Below are 27,140 nucleotides of genomic sequence, written 5' to 3' on the forward strand. Positions count from 1 at the left end.
CATTATTAATCATAACAACACTATCAACTACTAACATCAATTAATTTTACCATTACACTCACCTCTACTGACTATCTCATTGTCCAACCAATCATATTAACATCAATCTTCATTACCATCACAACTAGCACCATTGCCAACTCAACATCAAGTTCACTATTAAAATTGTCATTTTACATCATCACTACCAATTATCACTATCAAGTCAATCACTACAATACAAATCATCTTCATTATTATTATCAGCCACTAACACTAACTATTACCACCACCAATAAGGAACATAAATGTTTCATTTTTAAAATCAAATGATATTATTATTTTATAAAATTTATATATTTTTTATTATTCATATTTTCTTAACTTTAGGGGTCAAATTAGTGCAACTATCAAACCTTTTCAGTGGATAGACTTCTTTATTATAACTCTTATCAACAACCGGCGTAGTTTCTACAGGAGTGTAACGCAACACATCTAAATTTAAAAAATTACAGTAAAGTCCTTTTTCTTTTTCATTTTGTTCACATTCGTCTCGCCACAGTACATTATCCATTGATTGGCGCCAACGCCATTGTAGTAGCAGTAACGAAGAACTACTAGATCTCGATAGAGAGAGAGAGACGATGTTGATCGGAGTAGGAGGAGCAGCAGTAGCAGATTGTCTATCTCAATGTGGAAGTTCGTTTAGTGGAATTGGGTTGAGGTTGAATTTGAATTCGAATTCGAATTCAACAAGGATAATTAGACCTCGCCGAGCTGTTAATGTTGGATTGTGTGTTGCTAGTTTGGTCACTAACTCCGATTCGTTCGAAGTTGGTAGGCTTATTGGTAGCTATGGCTTCATGAACGTCACCAGGTCAGTGAGCGGAGGAGCACCCGAACTGTATTTTTTTGGTATAAATAATTGAAAGAGATTTTTTTTTTTAGCCTCACATTGATCTAGTCGGGCTAAAAAGGTTAGGAAGTTAGTTATTGATGTACTTATGTTTCTATGAATCATATGGTCTTAAACTAAAATAACGCTGAATGAATCAAAAATGTATTACGCCATATGGAAATTTGAAATTAAAGAATTGCAAAAAAAAAAAAAAGAAATGTTCTTTTTGGAACGTTGTGAAAAAGAATTATATAATTAATAAGTTGTTTGGTTTGTAATTTAGAAATTCGCATAACTAATACATGCATATAAGTTGTGAGAGAATTTATGAATTATTTTTATGCAAGGTAGAAAGCAGAATAACTAAACCATGCATAAGATAATACATAGAATTTCTCATAACCACTCCATGTATTACTAATATTTGCAACTCTAACCAACTATCAAACGATCCCTCAGTGAGGATTTGTAGAGGTTCAAAATACAAAGAAGTAAACACATGAAGAAGTCGAAGGTGTTCAATATCTACTATATATAAAAGAAAATTAATTTTAACCATGTATAAACAATGTAATTTTCTGCCAAAGAGGGTTCAAATGAACCCCTCGGCTATACCTAGCCCTGCGTCTCTGCCCCTACATTTAATTTTCTTAATTTGTTTTTTTTCCTTCTATTTTTTGTAGTTATTCGGGGCTTCAGTCCGGAATGGGGATGGATTATGCGGTATCAGAAGATATAGGGAGCTTTAAAGTACAAGATGTTGGAGAAGGAAGTGTCAAGATAAGGTGCAAATTCCTTTTTGGGATGATATGTTCACTAGATTGCTGAATTTGGATATTGTAGTTAATAGTGGTTTGTTGTTATCGTTTTTCTTGCTGCTGATATTATCATCCGCAGTTCTTTTGCAGGCTTTATGAAGGAAGGGTAGCCCAAGGTCCACTAAGAGGAACTCGGGTTATTTTTAAAGTGATTTCCATTGCCATTCTTTTCCATTTAGTTATTTTTATAGTCTGACTCGAGTCATAAATTGGAACTCTATCCTGAACTTAATAACTTATGCAATGAGATTTTACTTGCTTCCAAGTGATGATTCAGTGACATGAATGTTCAGGTTATTTTGTCATTACTGCTTTCTTTTACTTCCTGCAACAGTACTCATGCTACTATACCCGAGTAGGATAACGGACATATAGAAGTGGATGTAACAAACTTGGGAATCTATACGACTGTCGAATGGTTATGGAAACTCTTGTTCCTTGCTTAACCTTGTCTGACCTCCCTACTGTTGAGATTCATCTTCTCCCGTGGTTATAGTCTTCTACATATCTTACTCCTTTCTGCCTTTTCTCAAAGAAAAGAATGGGAATCTAAGTTCTATCTTTCATAGTATTCTCATTAGTCATTGCAATGCTTTTCTTGTCTAAGAATTAACATGTCGGTCGTAGGATAGTGGGGCAAATATGTTCTACAGATACATAAAAGACGTTTAATTCAAAGCCTGTATCTTTGATGTTTGCTTCCTCTCTAAGCTTCTTCAGCAGCCACTTTATTGTAAGTGTTCTTGTTCCCTTCCTCCCATAGAACTTCCATATGATCAGAAGTGTTATGTGATGCAGGTATATCCTGGACAACAAGTAGGTGGAATTGAGGCTGACATGATGGCTGCGAATGAGCTGAATGCTCATGCTTCCCTTCAAGTAATATAATAATTCTTCGGTTGAATCTATAGCATTTATGGAGTTATTTTTCTTGGATCATTGTTGGTCGAATACCTTAAATAAGAAACTTTTCTTTTTAAAATTTTCACAGAGCAGCCCCAAAGATGCCTTTCCACATATTCAAACACTTGTAGGAGGATTCGAGACAAAAACTGGGGAGCAGGTATGTTTATGTTCTTTTGTTAGTCGTAGACAGATCAGATGTGAATTTCTTGCTTTTTGGTGTATGTTTCTGATGACATCCTGGAATTTCCGGGCTTTCTCAGTGGCTTGCTTTTAGGGATAATGGAAAATATAGTGCTGCAGATTATGCTAAAATTACAAGCGAAAAAATGGCAAAAGTGATTGCTGGGTGGAACCCGTTTGAGCTGGATCAGACCATTAAAAACAGAAGGTATTTTGTTGTTAGGCTACTTCATGGGGCAATGAGAGGTCTGTCCTATATGCATGACAATGACAGATTACACCAAAGTCTTGGTCCTGCTTCAATTGTCCTAAAGTAGGTTTTCTCCACCACTTCTCGTTGTTTCCATTCATTTTGCAGTTCTTCTGTTTTTGGGGGCTACGGTGGAGGATTGTTCCTTACATTGATACTTCCATCTGAATCATGATTTTGTTGCAAAATACCAGTACAGTTGTTGAGAAAGATGCACCATATCTAGTTCCTCGGCTCCGGGATCTCGCCTTCTCGGTTGACATAAGGTATCCTCATTACATAGTTCTCTCGCCGACAACATTAGTGTCATGAAGCAACAAACAACAGTCAACATATATCTTGATGGGATCCCACTTTACTCCGTATTATTTTGGATGATCCAACTATTCTTGTGAATTGTGATTGACCATCTCTGAAGAATATGCTATTTGATACTGCAGTTTACTTTTAAAATGCTGGAAAAGCTGAATATTCTTTTTGTTGACTGTAATGCTGTTTAGCTTGACAACGATTGGTTGATATGTGAAGTATATGCAAAGTAGTTGGTAACTACTACTCTTCCGTATTCCGTTTTAATTTTTGTTATATGTACCTTTTGAGGTGTTTCTGCCTTTTACTGCTTCCTTAAGGAGTATCTTCAAAGGTCACTAGAGATGCGCAATTCACATAAAAGCCAGCTGTAGTTTAACTGATTCATTACTTGTTTACTTTATGACAACCATATGACAACAGTTTCTTCTCAGATAATTGGGCAGTGAAGGTGTTGAAAGTAAAAAAAGGATAGCTATATGACCATGAAGATCGACACTTTATAACCATTTGGCTTTATAGGTATTCTCAACTTGAAGATCGTCCTAATATCTTGTCAGAAGGACTTTGGAGACGGGCATCTGTTGCTGGAGCGTCTAGTCCTTTGGAGAAAAGAACTTTCGGAATAGCAGATGACATGTACATTCAATGAGTACAATAGCTTTCCGTTGGATTAAAATTTCGTTGCTCATATCAATTATTTTGTCATTTGCAGATATGAAGCTGGACTTCTTTTTGCTTATTTAGCCTTTGTTCCATTTTGCCAAGCAGGAGTCATGGACAGCATATCATTGCGGGTTTGTGACCCTTACAATTATGTAAATGTTTTATCTTCTGATCTTTTATGGGTTGGGGCTGATTATTATCCGCTGTTATTCTTCTGTCATGCCCTTGCAGAGGCTCCTGGAAAATACTTTTCAACTTGATCTTCAAGCTGTCAGAGAGTAAGAGACCTCACTTTGAATTCTTTGATTTACTATGTTTTATTGATCGACAAAGTTAAGGCCATAGTTGGGACTTAGGAGCTGTAGAGATGTAGGGGCAACCCCCGAGAGAGATGAAAATGAAGTGCAAAAAGATGTAATTGTCATCTAGTGAATTTTGGAGTAGCCCCTCAATGATAACCTATCTTTAGCAAGGGTTTGAACTCAATTAAAAGACTTGATTGACACTGTTTGGCATTTTACATTTCTCACCTTCTTGACTAAACACCCATATATCGTCAGTTCTTATCAGGACTATTCTTATTTTTGACAGGTATTGTTCTGCTGATGATCGCCTGCTAGAAGCAGTCAAGTTTCTTGATCTTGGCGATGGTGCTGGCTGGGAGTTGCTCCAGGTTGACTATCTCAAACATTGAATCCTGTATCTACGATTTCTGTATTATTTTTATAGGCTTCAAAAGACATGAAGCACCGTGACTATGAGGAAGAATGCCTTAAAGTTTGTCTTAGTTTCAAAGCCATTCATTTATTCCTATGAAGTTCCTTCATATTAACACTTCAAACTATGCAGGCAATGCTTAATCGTGACTACCGTGGGAGGCCAATTGCGGAAGCTGTAGTAAACCATCGATTCCTGAGTGGTACTTTCGTGTGAGATCACTCCTAATTTGAATTGTACATATATTGTGTGCTGATCCATATGGAGAACCCACTGCACCAAACTATACCAACCATATATGTTGCAACGTTGTCTCCAATTTTGTAGTTCAAATTTTTATTTTGATTTATTAGTAGCGGTAACAACCTCTCTACCTTTAAGGTAGTTGTAAGGTCTGCTACATTCTATCCTCACCTGACCCACTTTGTGGGATTATACTGGGTATGTTGTTGTAGTCGAGGTACATGATATGAAGTTCCAATCCAGCCAAGCAAAGGTTGAGTTGGGTATATGAATCATACAGTTCTAGTGAGTCATAAAACTGTTGCAAACTTGCTTGAACTCTGTAAATGTGGCGCAAGATTTTGCATTATAAATTCAAGCTAAGCTAATTTTTGTACCAAATTGAAACTAAAAAGTTTTAACAATCTGATTGTAGGCATCCAGCTTTCTCAAACATTCGACCTCACTAGTCATTCATTCTCATCAACTTTCTAGCTTATAATTTTTTAAATTTATTTTTTATTATTTTGACTTAAAACAAATATTTAAAAATACTTTTTTACCTTACACAAACGTTAAAAGTGTTTAAAAGCTATTTCGATTTAAAAAAAAAATCTTAAAATAAACCAATTCAAACAGACTCCTAGTCTGTTAATGCCTTTTTCCATGTAGTCACATATTTTTTTTTTTCTTTTTTTGCGTGTGGCGGGGTATGTATTTCAAACATGATCACAAATATCAAGATAGGCTCACTAAACCTAATTTCATCAAGTGAAGCCAAGCATAATTAACAAAATAAAAAATGGAGCAAATCGTACACCTAAATTGCCACTTCTCATTCAAGTTCAGTGCAAACAAATTATATTTCGTAACAGCACATCACATCACATGTCTCCAGCGTTGACAGAATGTATGATTGCAACATTGCACTTGAGAGTTTGCTAAAAAAATATTTGTGGTAATGGTTCAGTGAAACACTATAACTGCCTCACCACTTTTCAGGGTAGAGGAATAAACACAAGTTTTCTTCAAATAACCATAATGTACACCTTCTCTCTCCATGGAAAATTAAAGTTATACAACAAAACTAACTTCAATTGACAGGAGTAAGAATTAGGTCAAACCAACTAGTGCAGCAGAAAAATACAAATAACTATTAAGACCCTTGTTTCCTTCGTTTTATTCTTTCTAGCGCGCCAAGAGGGCCATCATTCTCTTTATTCGTGGCAGTAGAGTCGTTCTCTACTTCAGCACCTTCTTCCCTCTTACGGATAAGACCTCCAAACACTGCATCAGGGACATCCTTCTGCGCAATCTCAATTTTCCCATCCTCCTCTTCAGAATCACTTTCCTCGGGTAGCTCAATATCCTCATTGTTTGCTGTGTTTTTCTGTCCATTTGACTCAACTACTCCTGCACTTACAAATCCAACTACCCGACTCTGTTCTTTGCCTTTTGTATCATTTTCAGGGGGCACTAACTGCCTCTCAAGAGCTGCCATCTCATCATCAGCAACACCAGCTTTTTTCAATACATCCTTTGCTTCCTCAAGGGTCTGCAACTGATCATTTTGCATGAGATACTCTGGTAGGATAAAATGTGTCTGCAGGTATAAGAAGCGTGTTAGTATGGTCCATCAACAAAGTTCAAGAAATGCAGAAATGTTTAAAAAGGATATGTATGATCAAGGGAAGGACAAAAAGGTGATGGCACTATGGTCCATCAACTATTTAAAAGGATATGTGTGAAGGGAAGGACAAAAAACGTTAGACCAATGGAAGGAAATAAAGAGGAGTTCCCTAAACCATGGTTTTACACCACAGATCTGCCTTAAACCCATACCTATTTCTTACTTAGGGATGAATTAACCGATAGCAGATCATAGGAGAACTCCATGGTGCATGCTGTCTGCATTTTGTGTCATTGACAACTAGAAAGGATGTTAACCAAAAACTAGAACTGTAGAGAAGGCGATCACTCTAGACAGTGAGGGTTACTTCAAGTAAGACAGAATAGAGTTCCAAAAGAATGAATATCAAATGAGAATGGATAGGTTTGTGGCAACTACTACAACCAACTCAAATATTCTTTTTAATAGGTCCGATAATTCAAATATCAAGGCTCAATTAACCCTCTCACCCCATCCCATCCCCACAAAAAAAATGCAATTATAGATGGAAGTTGAGCATAAAGAACTAAATAGGATAATTCAACTGGAGCACCAAAGAAGTAAGTCTGAGTCCAACAATGTCACGGAATGTGGCAATGTTACAACGAGTGGATGTTGGCTCTCAAAGCGTATTATATTCATATGGCTGTTCCACAAATACGAACATTAAAACTAATATGTGATACTGCCAGAAAATAATTAGAAATGATCAAATTAAACTAGGATATAAGCAAGGGATATAAAAGGACAAAATATAAGGTGGCCACCTAAGAATCTAAGATGGTTAGGCCATATTTTACGTAGATCTCCAAATTCACAGATCCAGTAGTGTGACATGTGACAGTTTAAGGTGCTAAAAGAGAAGGAGGTACATAGATCTAAAATCACAAATGAAGTTGTCTCAAAAGACCTAAAATCTCTCATAAACGTGCATTTAGGTTAGGGGAAAAAACAAAGAAAGCAAATCACCAGTATAGGTGATACCAACTAGTTGGGTATGGGGCTTGGAAATTGTTAGTAAATTTGCACTTTTTTGATTAACATTGTTAGTAAACTTGCATTAGATCTATCAAGTGCCAGAAGTCCTCTTTGTCTGGTTAAAGACTTCTATATCACTGAGGCCTGAGGGGATATTATAACTGGCTAGTTTGAGATTAAGGCATAGTTGACTCAATTGATTGATATAATATACCAAGTCCGTAATAGTTCATACACCAAGAAGTTAAAATGGTAGTAACTTGGGGTGTGTTTGATATGGAGGAGAATGTTTTCCATGGAAAATATTTTCCTAGAGAATGTTTTCCATGGAAAATATTTTCCTAGAAAATGTTTTCTTGGAAAATAAGTGGGTTTCTTATTTAATTTCTAATGTTTGATAGGTAAGCCAAAAATATTATCTCAAGAGTATTTAGATATTATCTAGCAAAACATTATGGGGGTGGGATGTGGTGGAGAGTGGGGGTGACTGGGGTTGGGATGGTCAAGGGGAGGGGGTGGGAAGTTGGGTGGGTGGGGAAGAGACAATGAACTTGCAATGTCACTTATGTAACTTGTTTTCCCTACTTTGATTAAGGAGTCATTTTCCTCATTTTTAAGGAACTTGTTTTCCTAGAGAAGATATTTTGACCAACCAAACATGGGAAAATTGGAAAATATTTTCCTCCATGCCAAACACACCCTTAAGCTATGAACTACATCATGAGCCCTTCCAATTTTCAAGAAATTTTCTGGCATAAAACATAAGTAGCTCAAATACAATAGGTTTCCCAGTACCAAGTCTACGCAGAAGCCAGGTTGTCATCTTCCAGAGTTAATTATGTGCCATGTTGGATGATACACATTGCAAAGTGATTATTTTATTCTGATTAAGTCAGTACCAGCATTCTGACCAGATTAATCCTTCTTATACAAGTTTCCTTCCTAGAATAAGCCATAAAGTACCAAATCAAATTGTCTCCCTCACCTTCTTTTAAGCCGCACGCACTCGTCTTTTTTTGGACAAGTTATGCCGCAGGTGTTCTTTGGTCCTAATTCTTCGTGAGAATACTATTGAGCTCCCTACTTTATTCATCCCAAATGACATCACATGTGATTAACTTAAATTGAGCACGTATGTACCTGGCTGTAGCTTGCAGATACACTCCTCTTTACACGGAGCATCTCACGGAAGGTATCCTCGTTTCCATGCTGCACCTCAAACTCATGCCACTTGTTCCAGAAATCAGGGTCAGATCTAGGGTCTGCGAATTGTGATGAGTGCTTGTATAGTGCACGGGAACGATCAATCTCTCCTAAGCTCTTCTCAAGTTCAGCATACTTTAAGCACATAACTTTCACGTCCTTGTCTGGAAGCCCAGACTCAATTGCTTGTTCATATATCTCCCTTGTTCTTGGAACACCAAATATCTCAGCTGCACGAGCTATGTAGATCTCGTACATGCTCAATTTCTCATTTGCTGGAACAGCTTTTGTAGCTTGATCATAAACCCTCATAGCCCGCTTCGCAAGACCATAGTCTTCCTCTAATTTAGCATATTGAAGATACAATGGCTTCACAGCATCAGCAGGGGCCTGGTGGGAATATAGACAATACAACGTGAGTACCCAAATATACTTTGGCAAACAGAATTTATGGAACATGCTTTAAGATGCAACTATGTAGACAAGAGGTAGTTAGACATTAAATAAGAGCCTCTACTAACAACATTAAAAACGATTTCTCCCTTAATTTGAAAGTGCAACTATCATCCCAGAGATGGCCAATATAGTATTCTAGACTAAAACAGCAGGTCTATGTGATATCGGCAATTTTTTTTGTTAAGGGCGATATCGGCAAAATTACAGGCAACGTAGGTCAAGCTGTGTGTATATTTATTGTGCATCCAAAATAAATATAAGATGCACATAGGCAGACATGAAAAGACATCAAACTAAACCTAGGGAAGAAAGATCAAGATGCAAAGCACAGTGCATAAAACGATTCAATGAGCTGTCTACACTTTTAACGCCCTTATCCAGGTAGAAATACTATCATATAAGAAGTAGAGGATGGTGGACGCCCAAAAGAATAATTTGGAAAGTAACTGAAGAATAGGAAAAACGGTGGCCGAGGGGAGATGGATTTCCCGACACTTTTTAAACAGAAACACGACTCCTCCAATCAGTTCTTTTTTTTTTTTGGAGAACTGGTACTGTTGATTTCTCCCATCAGTTTAAACCTGTTGTAAACTTGTAATTGTAGATCCGCCAATTTTCTTTTTCAATGACAATATTAAGTTACACCAGAGGAAGTGTTACAGTGAATTGATTGATTGAGACTATATGCACCCAAAAAGGGGGATGTTCCTGTCGTGCAATGGGTACACAAGTCCAAGGACTTCTAACGAATATCAGATCAGTACAGGCTGTCAAAAAAGTGGTATGATATTGCTAATGAGAATCACATGTCCACTATCAGAGCAATAGCACCATCTCCACATACTTCTTAAGGGAGATGGAGGAAAACTCATGAGATTTTGAAACATCGGTCGAGTACCTAACATGCCAATCAAAATAACAAATCATTGAATTCCAAAAATGACCATTGATGAACTTACCTTCTTGGAGAATAAGAAAAATTGATTTTACAGTTCAGAATTATTGTTCTTTTTTAATAATTGTGGACTGTAAAATTGATTATTCTTATGCTCCAAGAAGGCAAGTTCATCTATGGTCATATCATAGCAAACCAGCATTTTAGATTTTGACTGAACAAATAAAATGTACTGCGATATACATACCTCTTCCACGGCATGCTCAAATAACTCTCTAGCTCGTTCCAACTTTGACTTTCCATATCTCTTCACAAATTTGGAAAGATATGTAACCCATATATCCTTTACATGTGGATATTTAAATATCTTAACGCCCCTCTCATAGACCTTGAATGCATCCTCAAAGTACTTGTGATCCTAGACAAAATAATACCAAATATTAGGTCAAATCCAGTTGCACCAGAGAACAACGATATACAATATTCTTTTCGAGAGTTCTTTGCATTTGACCTTCTAATGTATGCAATTTTTTAATCTTCACTTTATCCACTTGGTTTTTTTTAATCATTTACATCTTGATCTTTAAACTTCTTTGTGAAATCATAAAAGAATAATTTTCTGATGGATAAAAATAGTAATGACATAATCAACAACAATAGTGAAGCCATCCAATAGATAGTCACTAACTATACAAAAGGCTCCTTCTAAATGGAAAAAATAAGAGTAAAGATTTCCGCGTCATAGAAGTGAGTGTGGAACGAGTTCATCCTACAAGCAGACATTACGATAGCATCGCACAGCATAAGGACATTGCTTCACTAATCCCATTTGTGTATAAGTTACTAGTTGATATTTGTTTATAACTTTCATTTGGAAGAAATTAAAAAGAAATCTTGCCTAGTAAGAGACAAAACAAGAAGTTAGTAGTTCTTTAATAAACTCATCTACTTTGTTATTTAGCTTCCTAAGTGAGGAGAAGTAACGAATGGGATACTCAACATTCTAATGGTGGAATAGCTTCTCATTTGCATAAGATCTATGTTTTCTTTTGAGAATGGTAAACTCTACTGTTATATATCCACGGGAATACTACACCCTAGTGTAGTCCCCCTTCACAAAAGTGTTACTTTACAAAATCCATAGATTTCTAGTTACAGCCAGTCAACAGCATTAAAGACTTTCACTGAGCTATCTACCACTACTTGTTTACACCAAAAATAGTGAAGTCCAAACAGTCTGTCTTAATCTTCTGAATATTGCTCTGTTTTCCTTTCAAAACATCTTAGAATTTGCAGAAGCTCTATTTTACCCACACAGCTATGTTCTCAGCCAGTTATTCACAGATGTTTTACAGGAATCCTTCTTGGTGACAAATTATTATCCCAATCAGCCTTCCCTCCTTTTTTCTTTATTTTTTTTGATAAAGTAAGTGGTACTAATAACAGCATATGGCATTTGAGCTTACAAAAAATCTCTGGTTGACTATACAGACTATCTAAGCCAGATCGAGGGAGTTAATAAAGTCCTGAAGTTGTTCTGCATTAACAGCCAACTAAACAAATTGGCAATACACCTAGCCTTCAAAATGCCTAAAGCAGTTGACTCCCCATCAAAACATCTCCCATTCCTCTCTAACCAGATACACCTAAAAATGCAAGCAGGTATCATGATCCAGATCTCTTGATGGCTTTGTCAACTCTCCATAGGCTTCAACTCTCATAAGCATCCTTAACTGAGAGCGGTGCGGTCCAATTGAGACCAGAGAAGCTGAAAACATGCTCCATAATTCCGATCCACCTCACAATGAAGAAGAAGGTGTCTGGTGGTTTCAGCGTCTTTTTTGCACATATAGCATCTGTTTGGGGCTGAATTTTCCTTTCTTTAGATTGTCTTGGGTAAGATGCCTCATATAGAGCTGTCCAAGCAAAACAAACAACCTTAGGTGGTAGCGCTTGGTCCTCCAAATGAGTTTCCAGGGCCAGTTATCTATCAAGGGGTTTCTAGAGCACAACTGATGGTAACCTTCCTTTACTGTGTAGACACCCCCACTATGATGCCCCCATTTGAGCTTGTCAACTGACTGAAGATTGATGCGACACTGTTGTAGTCTGGCAAAAATATCTAATAACTCATTCACTTCCCAATCATGCATGTTTCTTCTGAATGTCAGGTCCCAGTTGTTCCCTTCTTTGTTAGCAGCAATTACAGAGTCAGGATCTTGAGCTATTCTGAACAAGACTGGAAAGTCATCCTGAAGAGTGGTACTTCCAAGCCATTTGTCCTTCCAGAATCTTACCCATTACCCATCTCGAAGTGAGTCAGTTGAACGAAAGTGTCCCACAATTTTCTAATACCCTTCTCCCACTATTGACCCCTAATTTCTTTTCCTTGTCATTTTTTCCGTCCAACCCCACTTTCAATTTGGGAATTCTATCCCTATTTTTCCCACTGTGTATGTTGTTGTAATCCCTATCTTTCATCACAGAATTAGATCTCCTAAAGTTTTGCAAAATAACTTAATTTAAGGAATGCAAAGAACTCCCCATTCTTTTAAGAGCACTTAAAACAGTAGGATGAAACATAAGTAATGATTAGAATGAAATTCATACCTCCAGAAGTACTGCATAATTTATTATGATCTGTGGTGTAGCAATTCTCAGATCCAAAATTCGCTCATAGACCTCACGAGTTGACTCTAAGCTTCCTAGACTCTCCTCCAAATCCACATACAGTAACCAAAGCCTTAGAGATTTGTGTAGCTTAATTTGCACTGGTTCATTTCCATCAGCAGCAACTGCATGTTAAAATATCAGGAGAGGAACCAAGAGTTAGCCCAAATATCGGATCAGCATCAATTGACTACAAATGAAATTAGATATCTAGATTCCTCAGTCAAGAAATACTAAATGTTTTCTAAAACTTTCCAGCTGCATTTTAAAAGATTTAGATTGCTCATGGAGTTCAAAGAAAATAATCAAAAGCATATGTTAGTTTTATAGCCAGAAGGGTATAAAAGTAGAGACAAATTTTACTTTGCTAAGTTTCCGGAGAAAATGTCTTTTAGAATCCTCTCGACCGTCTGGATTATTTATTTGATGCAAGTTTTTTCCTGAGCATTTGTTACTTCTGTAGAATTAATTTGTATTTTTAGTTTGGATGAAGAATTACTTCTTAGGTTGTTTTACTTCAAAAGTAACACGGGTCCACATACAGAATTTTAGTTCCAGATGAATGGTAATACCAATGTAGTACCTCTTTGTATTCCATGACTCAATTAGATCTAAGGCTGAACTATTATTTAAGCTTGATGGATTAAATACTTACAAGTGACAAGAATAAAGAAACAGTCATGAAAAGAGAAGAGCACAGATACAAAAGCAAAGTCAGAATTACCTCTCCGTTTAACCTCAACAGTTGGTTCAGCAGTGGCACGCCTCATCAGTTCCAGAGCACCCTTGAAATTCCTGTGCCGTAGTTCCATCTCAGCCCATTCACACCAAACACTGGCCAGATGATCAACAGTTTTGTAGTTCACCTGCACTGCCTTATCAAAGATGACTCTTGCATTTGCAACATCCTTATGGTTTTCATAAAGTTTTGCAAATGCAACCCACAAAGTATGTGGCTTCCCCACAGCCTTAACTGGGTCAATAGTTCTAACTGCCTCAGTGTATGTTAATATTTGCTTTGTCGGATTCCCTTCGAAAAGTTTTACCCTTCTATGCCATTGTTCTACATTATGCGGATTTTGCCTCAAAAGGACACTATTCGCGAGCTCTGGCCTCCTATCCATAAGATGTTCTAGCCTCGCTAATCTCAAGTCAACATCTTTATCATCATTTAACCAAAACGCTTTAAGCTTCTTCTCCAATTTTGCCACATTCAACCTATCATCCTCCTCATCCACATCTTCCTCCGCCCCTACCTCACCATTACTCCCTTCATCCTCCACCTCACTATCACTCATCTCCTCCATTTTCAATGCAAGCATACTCTCCTCAAACTGAGAATACGCATCAAAGATAACACTAAAATCCCTAACAGTCACCACAGTTGTCATCCCTTCTTCGAAAATATCCCTCGCCTTCTCAACCAACTTCCTCCTAATGTAATAATCAGCCAACGACGTCCAAAGCCTCCCAACCTCATCCGTGAACTTCTTAATCCCTCCTCTAATTATCGCATCCACATTCAACCCCGATATTTCAGCAGCATGTTGTGTTAACAAATCACATAACTCCAACCACAGCCTATGTTTAGTCTTCCCTTTAATCGAATAAAACTTATCATCATTCAACACACCAGCTAACCTCTCCGCCGCCTCCTGCCACAACTCTGAATTCAACAAAAACTCAAGCAAATCCTCAATATGTGAAGGATCATACTTCAAATACCTCCTATAAACCCTAAGCGATGTCTCAATAGGAATTCCCCTTTGACTAACAAAAACCAAATAATGCTCCCAAATCCTATCATGCTGAGTAACAGGCAATGCACATAACGCTCTATCAAAAGTCCTCCGCGTTCTCGTTACTAGCTTCTGCTCAGTTAAACTCAACAAATACATAATCCAAATCCTCGGCATTTTATGCATTGTAACAAGCGCTCTCTCGAAAGTGTTGTTTAAAGTTTGATACTGTGAGTGATTAATCGGAAGGTTTCGAACTAATTCGACACGTTCACGGAGATATGCGTGCCATAATTTATAGCTACCTGGAAGAGCTTTTAGTGCTCGCTCGTATAGCATTGCTCGTTTTTTGAATGGAGAATCTGCTTTTGCTACTAAATAACGCCACCATAGCTTTAGGTTGAATGGATTTCTGAGGATTTCTTCTTCGTATGGAAGGTCTTCTTGGCTCGGGTAGAGCTCCTTTGGGATTGACATATTGAACGGTGTGATTTTTGAATTCGGATTTTGCTTAGGGTTATGCCTCACCACCGCCGCTACTGCCGCTGCCGGAGAAAAAGTAGCCGGAAAATTTAGGGGTTTTGGCCGGGAAGCAAAACCTACTGAAACCAAAATCGATGAAGATAGAGAGAGCAAAGGCTCCAATCTTCTTCTTTTTTTCTTCTTTTTTCTAAAAAAAAATAAGAAAAAAAATAAATAAATCTTTTAAGTGTTAATTTAAATTGAACAAAGGAGTAACAAAGTCCTAATACTTGGCCATAACTCCAATATTAAGCGTCTTTCGGTAGAGTGTATGATAATAATATTGAAGAACATAGTATTATTAATTGAAGTATTAGTAATATTAGTATTAGTTATACAAATATTATTTTTTATATAGTATTTAATTTGATATATTAAAATCAATATATATTTACATAATTTTAATAAAAAGATTTTTATTTATCAAAATATCATTCTTTTAATTAAACGTTTTACAAATATTTTGTGATAATTAAAAAAAATGGCAATTTGCCAATAAATCTACCCTTCATAAAGGAACCTCTTAACTCCAATTCTTCATCTTCATCCTTTAAAACTCTTCTTCTTTTACGAAAAAAAATTAATTAATTCAGTATTTTTCATCTGAAATTTTTTCAATTTTTTTTAATTTGATGAACAAAATAATAAAGCATAACATTTTGTTGGAAAGAGTGACCATTATCTTTTATACATAAAAACAGAAGTAAAAACAACATGTGTCATCGCTACAAAAAATAATAATTATCAGTAAAATTAATCTTAAAATTAAAATTTTAAAAACACAAAAACGGCCGCACAATAAATGAAAATACAATGGAATTTCTATTTACAATTCAGTAAACTTCTATACACATTTGAAAGTTCCTTTTAAAACTAAAAGTGGTTGTAACTCCCCATATTTATCCTTATCAATTACCACAGACATTATATCCTACTTCTCTATATATTCTTTTATCAATATCCAAAAGTTTAACTCATTCTTTTTCATCATGCACTACAAATTATAATAAATTTTGTAGAGTCTGAAATCTTCATACTATATTCAACATGTTGCTAATCATCATTACGGTAAAAGTATCTATTAGAAGAACGCTCAATTTTTTTTCTATTTCAAAACATTTCTTTGTTATAGATTAATTTATCCAAGATCTAAGACATTATTTTGACATTATATTTCCTTCTTGTGATCACACATAAACCTTTTTGAAATTAAATTTGATTATTGCAGATCACACATGTTCCTCACGTAAAGGCTTCAAAATCTTTTGAAGTATTGTATTAATTTTGTGGCATTTTCCACTGAGACCAACAATGTTAGTAATTTTGTTGGGGTATTCCTTTTTCTCATGCCATAAATGATGATTTTGGAAAAAAACAAAAATCTACGAAGTTACTATATAAATATATTGATAAAGTCAAATATTTATGAAGTTATTTTATTTATGACATTTCTATGAAAATGTTGCTATGAGAACTCTAGATATATTGTATTCACATTTGTAATTGTATTTTGAGACTTCTAACATTTAATAATTTATACAATATGCAGGTTGATGAGGCTAGACAAAAGAAATTTTAATTGGCATACAAGTAGAGTCCTACCTAAAATCTAGATATTTTTTCTTTGTAGATATCAAAATGATTCATTTTTTCTTAACATGTTACCAACAATAAAATACTCACTATATTCCACAAGTGGGGTTTAGGGATAATATAACATGTTACAATTTTCAGGAAAAAAATAAGAGAAATTGGAAAAATTCCACGGTGCATGTTGATGTAGCTACTTTGGGGTGCCCGTCGTATGTAATTTATGCTTTTATACTTACTCTGACGTATGAAACTTTGATACTTATATCCTTAAACAGTTGAGTTATGAAATATTTTTGAATATGAGCGAAGAAAATATGTTTTTGAAGCATTCAACATATGTGGTTTGGACTTTGGACATGGGAGAAGTAGAGTCTACTATTTTGGGGGAATGTTTGCAATTATGGAATCTGCTGCTTTCAAGTGACTTTTGTAGACCACACGACCTTGGTAGTTCTGTTTATAAAGGAGGATTTTCCCAAAATAATTCCTAAACCAAAAAATCCTTCACTATGATTATCTTATATTAGAGAATTAGAAAATAAAATCGCGTTTCGCGCTGTTATAAATTCTTTTCTCTATTTTGTTGTTATAAAAGAAATAAAAAGATTTACATCACCAAAAATAAAAAATATGCATATATAATATAGATGCTTTATTTAGTCGATATAAGAGAAATAAAAAAATTACAAAACCAAATATGAAAAGCATGTTCATGTAATATAAGTAGCTCATATAAGAAAACATTAAATTCCGGCATATAACAAAGATATACTCTACAATGAAAAACTCAAATAAAATTACAAAACTAATAAATAAATCATTGAGTATTTTCTTATAGTTTCATGATTACAAATGTCTCGAACAATACCTTTCTTAATTCTAAGGGTGAATTAAAAGCTATTTTGTTTTATAAAGAAAACTTTATCATTTACTCAATAAGGATCAATGATTCTTTACTCACCAACATGGGTTGTGGTGCAGTGGATGGGGCTGCTCCACCATTAACCAGAGGTCGAGGGTTCAATCCTGAGTATGGAGAAAACTCTGTTGAGAACGCTGTCACCTTAATGGACCCTGCAACGCACGATCCGAATTAGTCGGGGCTCCAATGCGGGCATCGGACACCGAATGAAAAACAAAAAAAAATGATTCTTTACTCAATAAGGACCAATAATTCTTTCTTTTTTTCCTTCAAATAGTTGTTAATAATTCAAATTATTATTTATATTAGAAGTTGGAATAATTTGTTAAAGTGATTGCAGTTAAACTTTTCTATAAAATCAAGAGGCAGCTTGTAGTTGTTACTTTATTCATTTTTTCATTAAGAGGAGAAAAATGAGCTAGTAAAGTCCACAAATATCCTGTGATTAAAATTGAAGGCCAAGAGCAGCCGCTATTCAGCAACACATTTGATTGAATTGATAAAACGTATACACTCTAAAAAAGATAATAGGTAATTAACGGCACTTCAGAATTTTGTTGTAGCTTTACTTCATATTTTAGCCATCAAATATTGAAAACACTATAAGCAAACAAATGTACCATGACAACGTAATAATTGTGCTGCCTACCGAAAGACATCAAAACTCTTGCTAAAAATGATAAATAGAATACCGCTTTGCTGCCTACCGAAAGACGTCAAAACTCTTTTCAAAAATGACAAATAGAATACAGCTTTGCTGAATAACACATGATTTTTCAAAAATAATATATATATATATATATATATATATATCGCTAATTTGTGGCATTAAAATAATTAGCAAATAAGGAACCGAAAAATGAATAACTTGTTTTTTCCTAATAAAAATTAATGAATACGCTTCTCTTGGTACATAAAAGCAATGAATATACAAGTTGAGCTCAAATGCCAATTTTATATAAAAGATGAATACACTATGTAATCCAAATAGTATAGAAACATAAAAAGTTCACGAAAGAATTTTTTGATACATATATAGCAACATCCTTATCTCTTTTCTTCGCAAAAGTTATGATAAACAACAAAATGAAAGCCCTTACAATATGTAAAAATTGTGTTAGAGAAGAAGTCATGATTTATTTGAAGAGAAAAAGTTTGCCCTTTGTATATATTTTTTGTATGGTCGGTACATTTTCTTGACCCTTATTTGTTGTAATTAATGTGTTCTTTAAGGGCCATTAGTAAGGACATCAATTGCATCATAAATCAGTATGTGCATGAGTTCATATCTACTAAAGAATGACTTTTGAGTTTCTTTAAACACATAAATATTTAAAATGAAGAAAAAAATCAATTAATGTTCAAAAAAATCACAAAAAAAGATAAATGGCATTGGAGGTTTCTAGAGAAAATTGAAGGAAAAATGTCTTTTAAGTCTTGAATGAAGATTGGTGACATTGACTAATTTAAAGGGTCAAATATAATTAAAAAACTTGATTATGTTAATTGTGGACTTGATTAATATTTTCTAAACTTTTTATTCTTTTCAAAAATATAAATTAGCCCACACCCACAAAACTTCTCTCCCTCTGCAAATCAATCTCTCTCTCTTCTCTCTTTCTCTCGATAGTTTCTCTTTCTAACTTCTCCCAACCAACAACTTTTCAAATTTCTCCCTTCAATCTTGTGCAACTTTAACCTTTGGCAGCAAATAGTTTTGAGTTCTTGCCCGTTCCTTTTTTACTTTCAACCGTCAGTCGACGTGACAACATTCTCCGGTGACAACAACTTCGAGATCTTCATCATTTCTTTTCGATTTTCACGAGTAAAAAATTAGGGCTTTTAAGTTATGACGAAAATAAGGAACTTGATTTGTTGGTGTTTGTTATTTTTTTATGTTTTTTGTTATTTTTTTTAATGTTTGTTATTTTTTAGTTGAATTTCTCATCTAGATGTATCTGCTACTATTGTTTTTTAATAATGGATAAAACATGTAACGTGAATCCAACAAATGAGTATGTGTTGCAACATATATGACTAATATGTTGCTCAGATTAGTAATATGTTGCAATATATATGACCAATCTATTGCACAGATTAGTAATATGTAGGAACATATATGACTAATCTGTTGCAACATATATGACTAATTTATTGCAACAAATGAGTAATCTGTTGCAACATATATGACTAATCTATTGCAACATATATGACTAATTTATTGCAACAAATGAGTAATCTGTTGCAATATATATGACTAATCTGTTGCAACAGATTACTCATCTGTTGGATTCGTTTTATAGTGTTGTAATATGAATCCAACATATGGGTTATCTGTTGCAACAGATTAGTCATATATTGCAACAGATTACTCACTTATTGCAATAGATGACTCATATGTTGGATTCATGTTGCAGGCTCTATCCATTGTAGCAGTAGCAGATACACCAAATAAGAAATCCATCAAAAATTATAATTTTACTTACAAAATAATCTATGAAGTAATGTCCAAGAGAGATACAAACAAAATTTGATCTAAATTTTTTTAAAAAAATTTCAACAGGGGCACAACGAATAAGTAAAACACATGAAAGATTTCATGAATCAGGTAAAGAAGACAAAAATAATATACCATACATCAAATGCAAAAGGATCAAGGGGATAAACATTTGAGTTCTCCTTAAAAACGTTTTAAGTTCCCTAATATTTTAATTGCTTTCTAATAGTTGACCCATCTGTTACAACAAATTTTCTATGTGTTTGATAATTTCCAACAGATGAATCATCTGATGCAACATGCTAGTCATCTGTTGATTCAAATTAAGCAATTATTAGTAATAACTAAATTGATTTAGCTAAAATTAAAGACGTCTCTACGACAATGGGACGAACATTTGTGTTCTCCTAAAAATATTTGAGTTCCCTAGTAATTTAATTATTTTCAACAGATTATCTATTTGTTGCAACAAGTTAGTCATCTATTACAACAGATATTTATAATAGGTTAGTCATTTGTTTATTCAAATCAAGCAATTATTAATAATAACTAAATTAATTTAATTAAAATTGAAGACAAGTCTTTAATACAAAACCTTAGACAAGGGGACAAATGTTTGAGTTCTCCTAAAAATATTTGAGCTTTAGTATTTTAAATTGCTTTTCAACACATAGAACTCGGAATCAAAATGAGCCACAGAATTAAAAAAGTCACCAAAATAGGTCACCTATTTAAAAAGTTACCAAAATAGGCTAAATGTAATAATTTATTACGTTTTCTACTTTTTTTAACGGTCAACTAACGGAGTTGACTTTTACAAAAAACGTAAGAATTTCTTACGTTTTACACGATAACCGAAGAAAAAAATACAATGAATTGTCAAATCAATTAAAAAGGTACTAAAAAAAGAGTTGTTCAACGTAACAAAAAGTTACGTTCTTAACTTTTTTATAGCGATGGTCCCCCACCCACAATTCATTTTTCCATAGATGTCCCATCACTTCTACTTTTTTCTCTTTTTACATATAATAATTATGAATTTTTTTATTAGTTAAATTTGTTTATATTTTACATGTAGTTCAAATAATTTAATTTTTCTAATAAATTTTTACGTTTTACATTAAAAAAAATAAAAAAAGTATCAATTACCTCATTAACTTAACAATTTTCTTATATTTATTATATATCAAAAAATAATCACTTCCATCCTTAATTATTCGATTTTTCTTTTAAAAAATTGTACTTTTGAGTTTTCCTCTACTCCAAAATAGTGAAATGTTGAATTATCGTTGATCAAATATGCTACTATATACAAGAATTATATTTTTTTAGGAGTGTTCCTGAAAAAAAAAATATTTTCTTATATTAATTTAGGAGTGTTCCTGAATTAAATTATGATTTTTTACTCCATCAATTATAATATGAAAAGTATTTGTGCATGTGAGTCTCCTCAATATCCTAATTGAAACACTAATTGAAAACTACGATGAATCACTATCCGAAAAAAATAATTTCATATTCTTAACACACCAAAAAAATATAATTCTTGTATATAGTAGCATATTTGATCGACGATAATTCAACATTTCACTATTTTGGAGTAGAGGAAAACTCAAAAGATCGATGCACACTCCTACCTTTGGGCGAGCACTTCCACAAACTTTGTCCTTTGGGTGCACTTTGCGATAACTTACTCATTGTGCAATAACTTGCAATCCTCAGCCTCTGTCCTTTGGGTGGGCACTTACACAACCTCTGTCTTTGGATAAGCATGTCTGTAGTAATGTGCTCATTGTGCAAGAGCTCGCAAAATCACACATGAGATGTAAACCGCACTAAGCAAGTCCTATGCGACGAGCTCATGGTTGAACGACATACGAAGGCTGTATTCAAATCCAGATCTTCCACACGAGAGACCCACCTCCCAACCACTTGATCGTGTCCTCGCGGACATAATTAGATTATGTCGTAATCCTAAAAAGAAAAATGATTTTAATAGGTAATTTTCTCAAATATGGATGATCATACAAGGAATTCACTCTTAGGAGTTATTTGGTAGAGTGTATTAGCAAAAATATATGTATTAAACTTGTGTATTACTAATATCTTGTTCGGTATACTTTTTCATCCTATCTATAACTAATGCTCGTACATAATTATACACTCTATTGTGTATCAAGGTGTTTGTTACTAATATCACCTATTTTTTACGTATTACTAATACAAAGGCTTCAACACATGGCATTAACTTGATAAATTATAAAATTACCCCTCAAATCATTTTGTCTCTCTCTATTTTCTGCACTTTGTCATGGAAAATCAACAGTGCCCATTTTCTCCACCTCTTCTTCTTCCTTTTGATAGCAAAAGTATTGATTTTCTCTACCTATTCTTCATTCCATTTAATCAAACTAGTATATGTATCCGCGCGATGCGCGGAAATTTTAGAAATGTTAAGTCATAAAAATCTACATCTTATTACTTGATCATACTATATTCTTTTTGATTATTTTGTCATTTATGAAATTCAAATCATTTTATAAATAATAAGAAAAATAATTCCTATAAATTGTTGAATAAGAAGATATAGTACTCTAAGTTGCATATATCTTTTTTGAAGATTTGACATTAAATAATATAACTATTTTAATAGATATTATAGATTTACTCATTTTAATTTTTGTTCTTAAACTTTCACATTTTCCTTTTCCATAATGATGTTGTTATCTATTTCTAAGATTGTGTTATCAAACTCATGGAAGATTTTTTTTTCAATTTCTTTATGTTTACCGTATTTCCAACAACATTAATTAATGTTTGTCGTTCATTTTTTAGGGCCCATTTGACCATACGATGTGAAATAACAATTTCAAATGATGATATGAAATTATTTGAGATGAAGTTGTGATACAAGATCAACAGCGAAAGGCACAAAACACACTCCAAATCAGTCCATAATCTTAAGGATCCGAGGACCAATATGGAGACCACTCTCGGATTCGCTATCAACAAGAAGAATATAAGATACAATGGTGTATATAACACCAAAAACAACTACAAAATGTGAGGAACAAGATGAATAACAATAACACAAGTTTCGAATTCAACAAAGGACCCAAAATAATCCACTACATAAGATGACAACAACAAAAGTAAAGGATAGATAGTGAGACCAATATTATTACAAGATTAAGAACTAGAGAGTGTATTAAACTCAAAAACCCCTAATGAATGTAATAATCAAAACCACACTCTTACGGTGACCGTCAAGGGAATCAACTCACCTCAAGATCCACCGTTTCCAAACAAAGATTAATACTAGCTTTTCCAAGTCCTAACTAAAACTAAGTGTTCTACTCTCAAGAGAGAGGATTTTTGATGTTTCAATCTTTCATCTTTCATAAACTAAGTGAATAAACCCTAACATGTTTCTTATATATTACAAAATAAATAGAAGTTAAAATGACCAAAAGAGCCCTTCAAGAATGGGCCGCCCCTCTAGTGTATGGAGTGGACTGTTTTGGTGTGTATTTGGACCTTTAATTACACTTCTCTTGCACATACATTTGGACGTTTTCAATGCACGCCCACATAAATCCATTTTCGTGATTATTCTCGTATCATACTCCCCTTCTTGAAAAGGATTCGACCTCGAATCCAAACCTTGCAAAAACGAAGAGAGGAAAAACAAATACAAACTCGTCATGGCATGAGGTTTAGGGTTAGCCCAACAAATCATCTCAATATGCCAAGGTTGCACATATTTGTAATATAACCAAGGATCCTTTGAATTAAATATTAAAAGCTCAGTAAAAGATGCACAAAGGATTTGGTTATGGGAATCGCCAAGAGATAAAGAAACTACATAGGTCCCAATGGCATCAAATAATCCACAAGGTAGAAGTTCCTTCATCTTATGATCGATAAGACACCATTGTTTCTTTATCTTATCAAAAGACCACACCAAGGAGGGTGTTTCGATTGGTTCTAAATTCCATAAAATCCATATAGCATTATCACACACACACATGGATAGACCAACAAACTTCCTACCTCGACATAAAACAATTCCAAAACTAGCATGGACATCATCATAGGCAAAGAGGTAGTATAGGAAAGAATCACGTGCAAAGGAATTCACGGTTGACGAATAAACATTTAAACATATACACATTCTTTCCTTCAAACAATTAAACAACTTGGCATCCACAAGTTGGTATTCATGCAATGTAAACACAAGTATGTCAAGCAAGGATGCACATTTAGAAACATTACCCCAAGGAGTCAAGGACACCTTTGGCCTCGGGTTTTCAAGAAGGACTGACTACACATTCCTTACCATTAAGAGTACTCTTATCTTTCAAAAAGAATTTTCCATCTTTAGGAGGAATATTATCACACCATAGTGGGTTAGCATATCGGCTATAGATTCCAAGGCAAGCTATACCATTATTTTCACCACTAGGTTCATTAGGAGTATTTATATCATCTTCAAACAAGACATTATACCTAAAGAGAGCATGATCTATCCCGCGGAAAGATTTGGAACAAGTAAGTTCACTCTCTAAAAGTTCATTATCAAGTTTTAAAGATGTCTTAAGCACATGATTATCCCTATGAGCCAAGCAAATGTTAGAATAAAAGGGCAAGCTCACGGGTCCACTCCTATTCCTTTGATCAACATTTTCAACATCATCACGCACTTGAGGTTCATTAATCACATCATACATATCCTCAAGTGGTAGGCAGTTTTCACACATAAGTTTATCAACACAAATTTCACAAGATAATGTACTCTCATTCAACACAATGGTTTCAACACTTGGTGGACATAAATTGATCTTACAAGATAGTCAATTCGGTCATCAATAGGATCAACTAGTGTATCCACACTCACAACATGTACATCATCATCAAGTGGCAAAGAGATAAGACTAACATATAGGCAAGATACAACTCACACTCAATGGCTACTAGCCACACAATTACCATTCACATGCACAAAAGTATAAGAGTTAGCTATTTTACCTTGAAGTCCTCGAGTACATTCTTCTTTGTCATGGTGTGAAGGTCTTCTACAAGCTTGGGCAGCAACTTTCTTTCGGCATTGTTCACATTCTCTTTCCATGTTGGTACCTACATAAATATCCTTAGAAGTAGAAGGACAACCAATATTAGCACGGTTTGGTGGTAATCCCCTCACTTCACTTCACACAACCTCTTCTTTTTCCACTCTCGGATTACCACCTTGCACTCTCTTACTCCTCTCAATTTTTTGGCTCTTATAATAATTCGGATTAGAGTAGGTAGGCATTTCTCTTCGTGGCTTGTGCAGCAAGTAAGTTATGAGGCGATTCCCCCATTTGTCTCTTACAATATTAGGCCAATTTTACACGTTAGGAACTTGATGTGGTGCAAACCAATCGGCATCTAAGTAAGTATACACGACCGTAGAGCAAGGGAAGAACATCGCACCACACCTCTCCGTGGTATTCATATTGGGAAAATACAACTTTTACCCTCTCGGTAACCTTGAACTCATCCAATGAGTATGGAACAAGTAAAGGCTCTCGAAACAACCCCAAGTAGTTAACCATGGGCGAAAGGATGTAGTTTTTGTAGTACCTATCATTCAACATAATAAGGCAGCCCGGTATCCCATAAATGGTCACTTTTTCGGAGTGTATACTCCTTCTCGGATCAACATTATAATGCACACAAGTACCCCTCGGTTTTGGAGATGCACACCCTCTTCTTCTCGTTGGACAACCTCCGCTTGAACTAGTATAGTCATTCACACTATATTGACCTTGATAAGAAGTACTACAAGGTGAAGAATATGAATCTTCACCTCCTCACATAAGTTTTGCGAATGAAAGGGTTATACCTAACACCAAATCTAGGTTAGAAGTGAGAAGTGTAAGACTCCTCACATGCCCCAACGTCATCATAAGAACATTCATGAGGTCCTACATCATCTCCAAACTCACCATAAGCACTAGGCACTTCATTCACCTCATTTTCTCCCTCAAAACCGCAACTCCCAAATCTGCCTAAGTTTTGTTCATGGCTATTTTCATAGCCTCCGCAATCTCCCTCAACTTTGTAGCCATAAAACCCCTCACTACAATCATAGTCTCCCATTTTATAGTCACAATAATCCCCGGCTATCGAAGACATGTTCCCCTTATATCACCTTTGTACTTACACAATGAACAAACAAGATTAGTAGTAAAAACTTCTCACTAACACTCATATACACTCACCTTTGTGATTCTCACAATTGGAGCGACGAATATTGAAAGTTTCTTATACTCCGGTAGTCAATAGGATGTCAATTCTACTTGGCAGCCAGGATAGATTCTTGTTTGATCGACTTAAGACACAAAAAATAAAATTTACTTACGAACCTGAAACAAAGAAGTTACTACGATTTAAAAATGAGAAAAAGTACACAAATAACGAAGACACGAAAGGAACGGATTCAACAATTAATCTACAACTAAGTAGGTGATTACTAGTTGTTAATTAATTCTAGAATCAAGATAGGAAACTAAGGAAACAATAAAGTGAAACTAATAATCTAAAATTTGAGCCAAAATTCGATGCGTGAACAGTAACTTGATGATGTGGAAGCCACATATTGGTTGCGGTTTTTACAATTTTTATTTTTCAAAGCCCAAGTCTTGACCAATTTTAATTTGAATTAGTGGAACTTGTTTTAAGGATGGGAGAATAAGTCTTGGAGTCTTTTTTTCAAGTTTCAAATTTCAAGACTTGAATTTTGTAGTACTTTTTCTTAAAACATGGACCCTTGTTTCATGAAAAAGTGGTTGAGAAGTAATGTAAAGTCTTTTGGTGGTTGGGGTTCTTTCAAGACTAACAATTACTTACACCTCTTTCCTTCATCTTTTAGGATTTATCATTCACTTTATGTTCTAACAATATATGAAGGAAGGTGAAGAACTTAAAGAACAACAAAAAACACACCAAGAACAGTAGCAACAATCTTCAAGAACAACAACAATTCCAACGGCCAACTCCAATCCAC

At 34.7% G+C, this 27,140-nt stretch overlaps 2 protein-coding genes across 2 annotated transcripts; one reads left to right on the plus strand and one right to left on the minus strand.

The window, feature by feature from the left end:
* Positions 1-409: 409 nt before the first annotated feature.
* Positions 410-5,274, plus strand: LOC107862924. Its single transcript, XM_016708639.2, has 12 exons — positions 410-856; positions 1,561-1,662; positions 1,786-1,843; positions 2,494-2,574; positions 2,687-2,758; positions 2,862-3,094; positions 3,226-3,297; positions 3,863-3,979; positions 4,056-4,137; positions 4,238-4,284; positions 4,598-4,679; positions 4,856-5,274. The coding sequence occupies exons 1-12, from the start codon at positions 624-626 to the stop codon at positions 4,937-4,939; spliced, it is 1,263 nt and encodes a 420-aa protein (XP_016564125.1). The 5' UTR covers positions 410-623; the 3' UTR covers positions 4,940-5,274.
* A 608-nt stretch (positions 5,275-5,882) lies between these two features.
* On the minus strand, positions 5,883-15,289 carry LOC107862923 (pre-mRNA-splicing factor SYF1). The gene is made up of 5 exons (XM_016708638.2): positions 13,541-15,289; positions 12,757-12,941; positions 10,394-10,564; positions 8,733-9,185; positions 5,883-6,548 (listed from the first exon to the last, which is right to left on the minus strand). Exons 1-5 carry the CDS (start codon positions 15,030-15,032, stop codon positions 6,102-6,104), a joined length of 2,748 nt encoding a protein of 915 aa, XP_016564124.1. The 5' UTR covers positions 15,033-15,289; the 3' UTR covers positions 5,883-6,101.
* Between the last annotated feature and the right edge of the window lie 11,851 nt (positions 15,290-27,140).

This window comes from Capsicum annuum, chromosome 3, assembly GCF_002878395.1.
Source record: "Capsicum annuum cultivar UCD-10X-F1 chromosome 3, UCD10Xv1.1, whole genome shotgun sequence".
Taxonomy (NCBI): domain Eukaryota; kingdom Viridiplantae; phylum Streptophyta; class Magnoliopsida; order Solanales; family Solanaceae; genus Capsicum; species Capsicum annuum.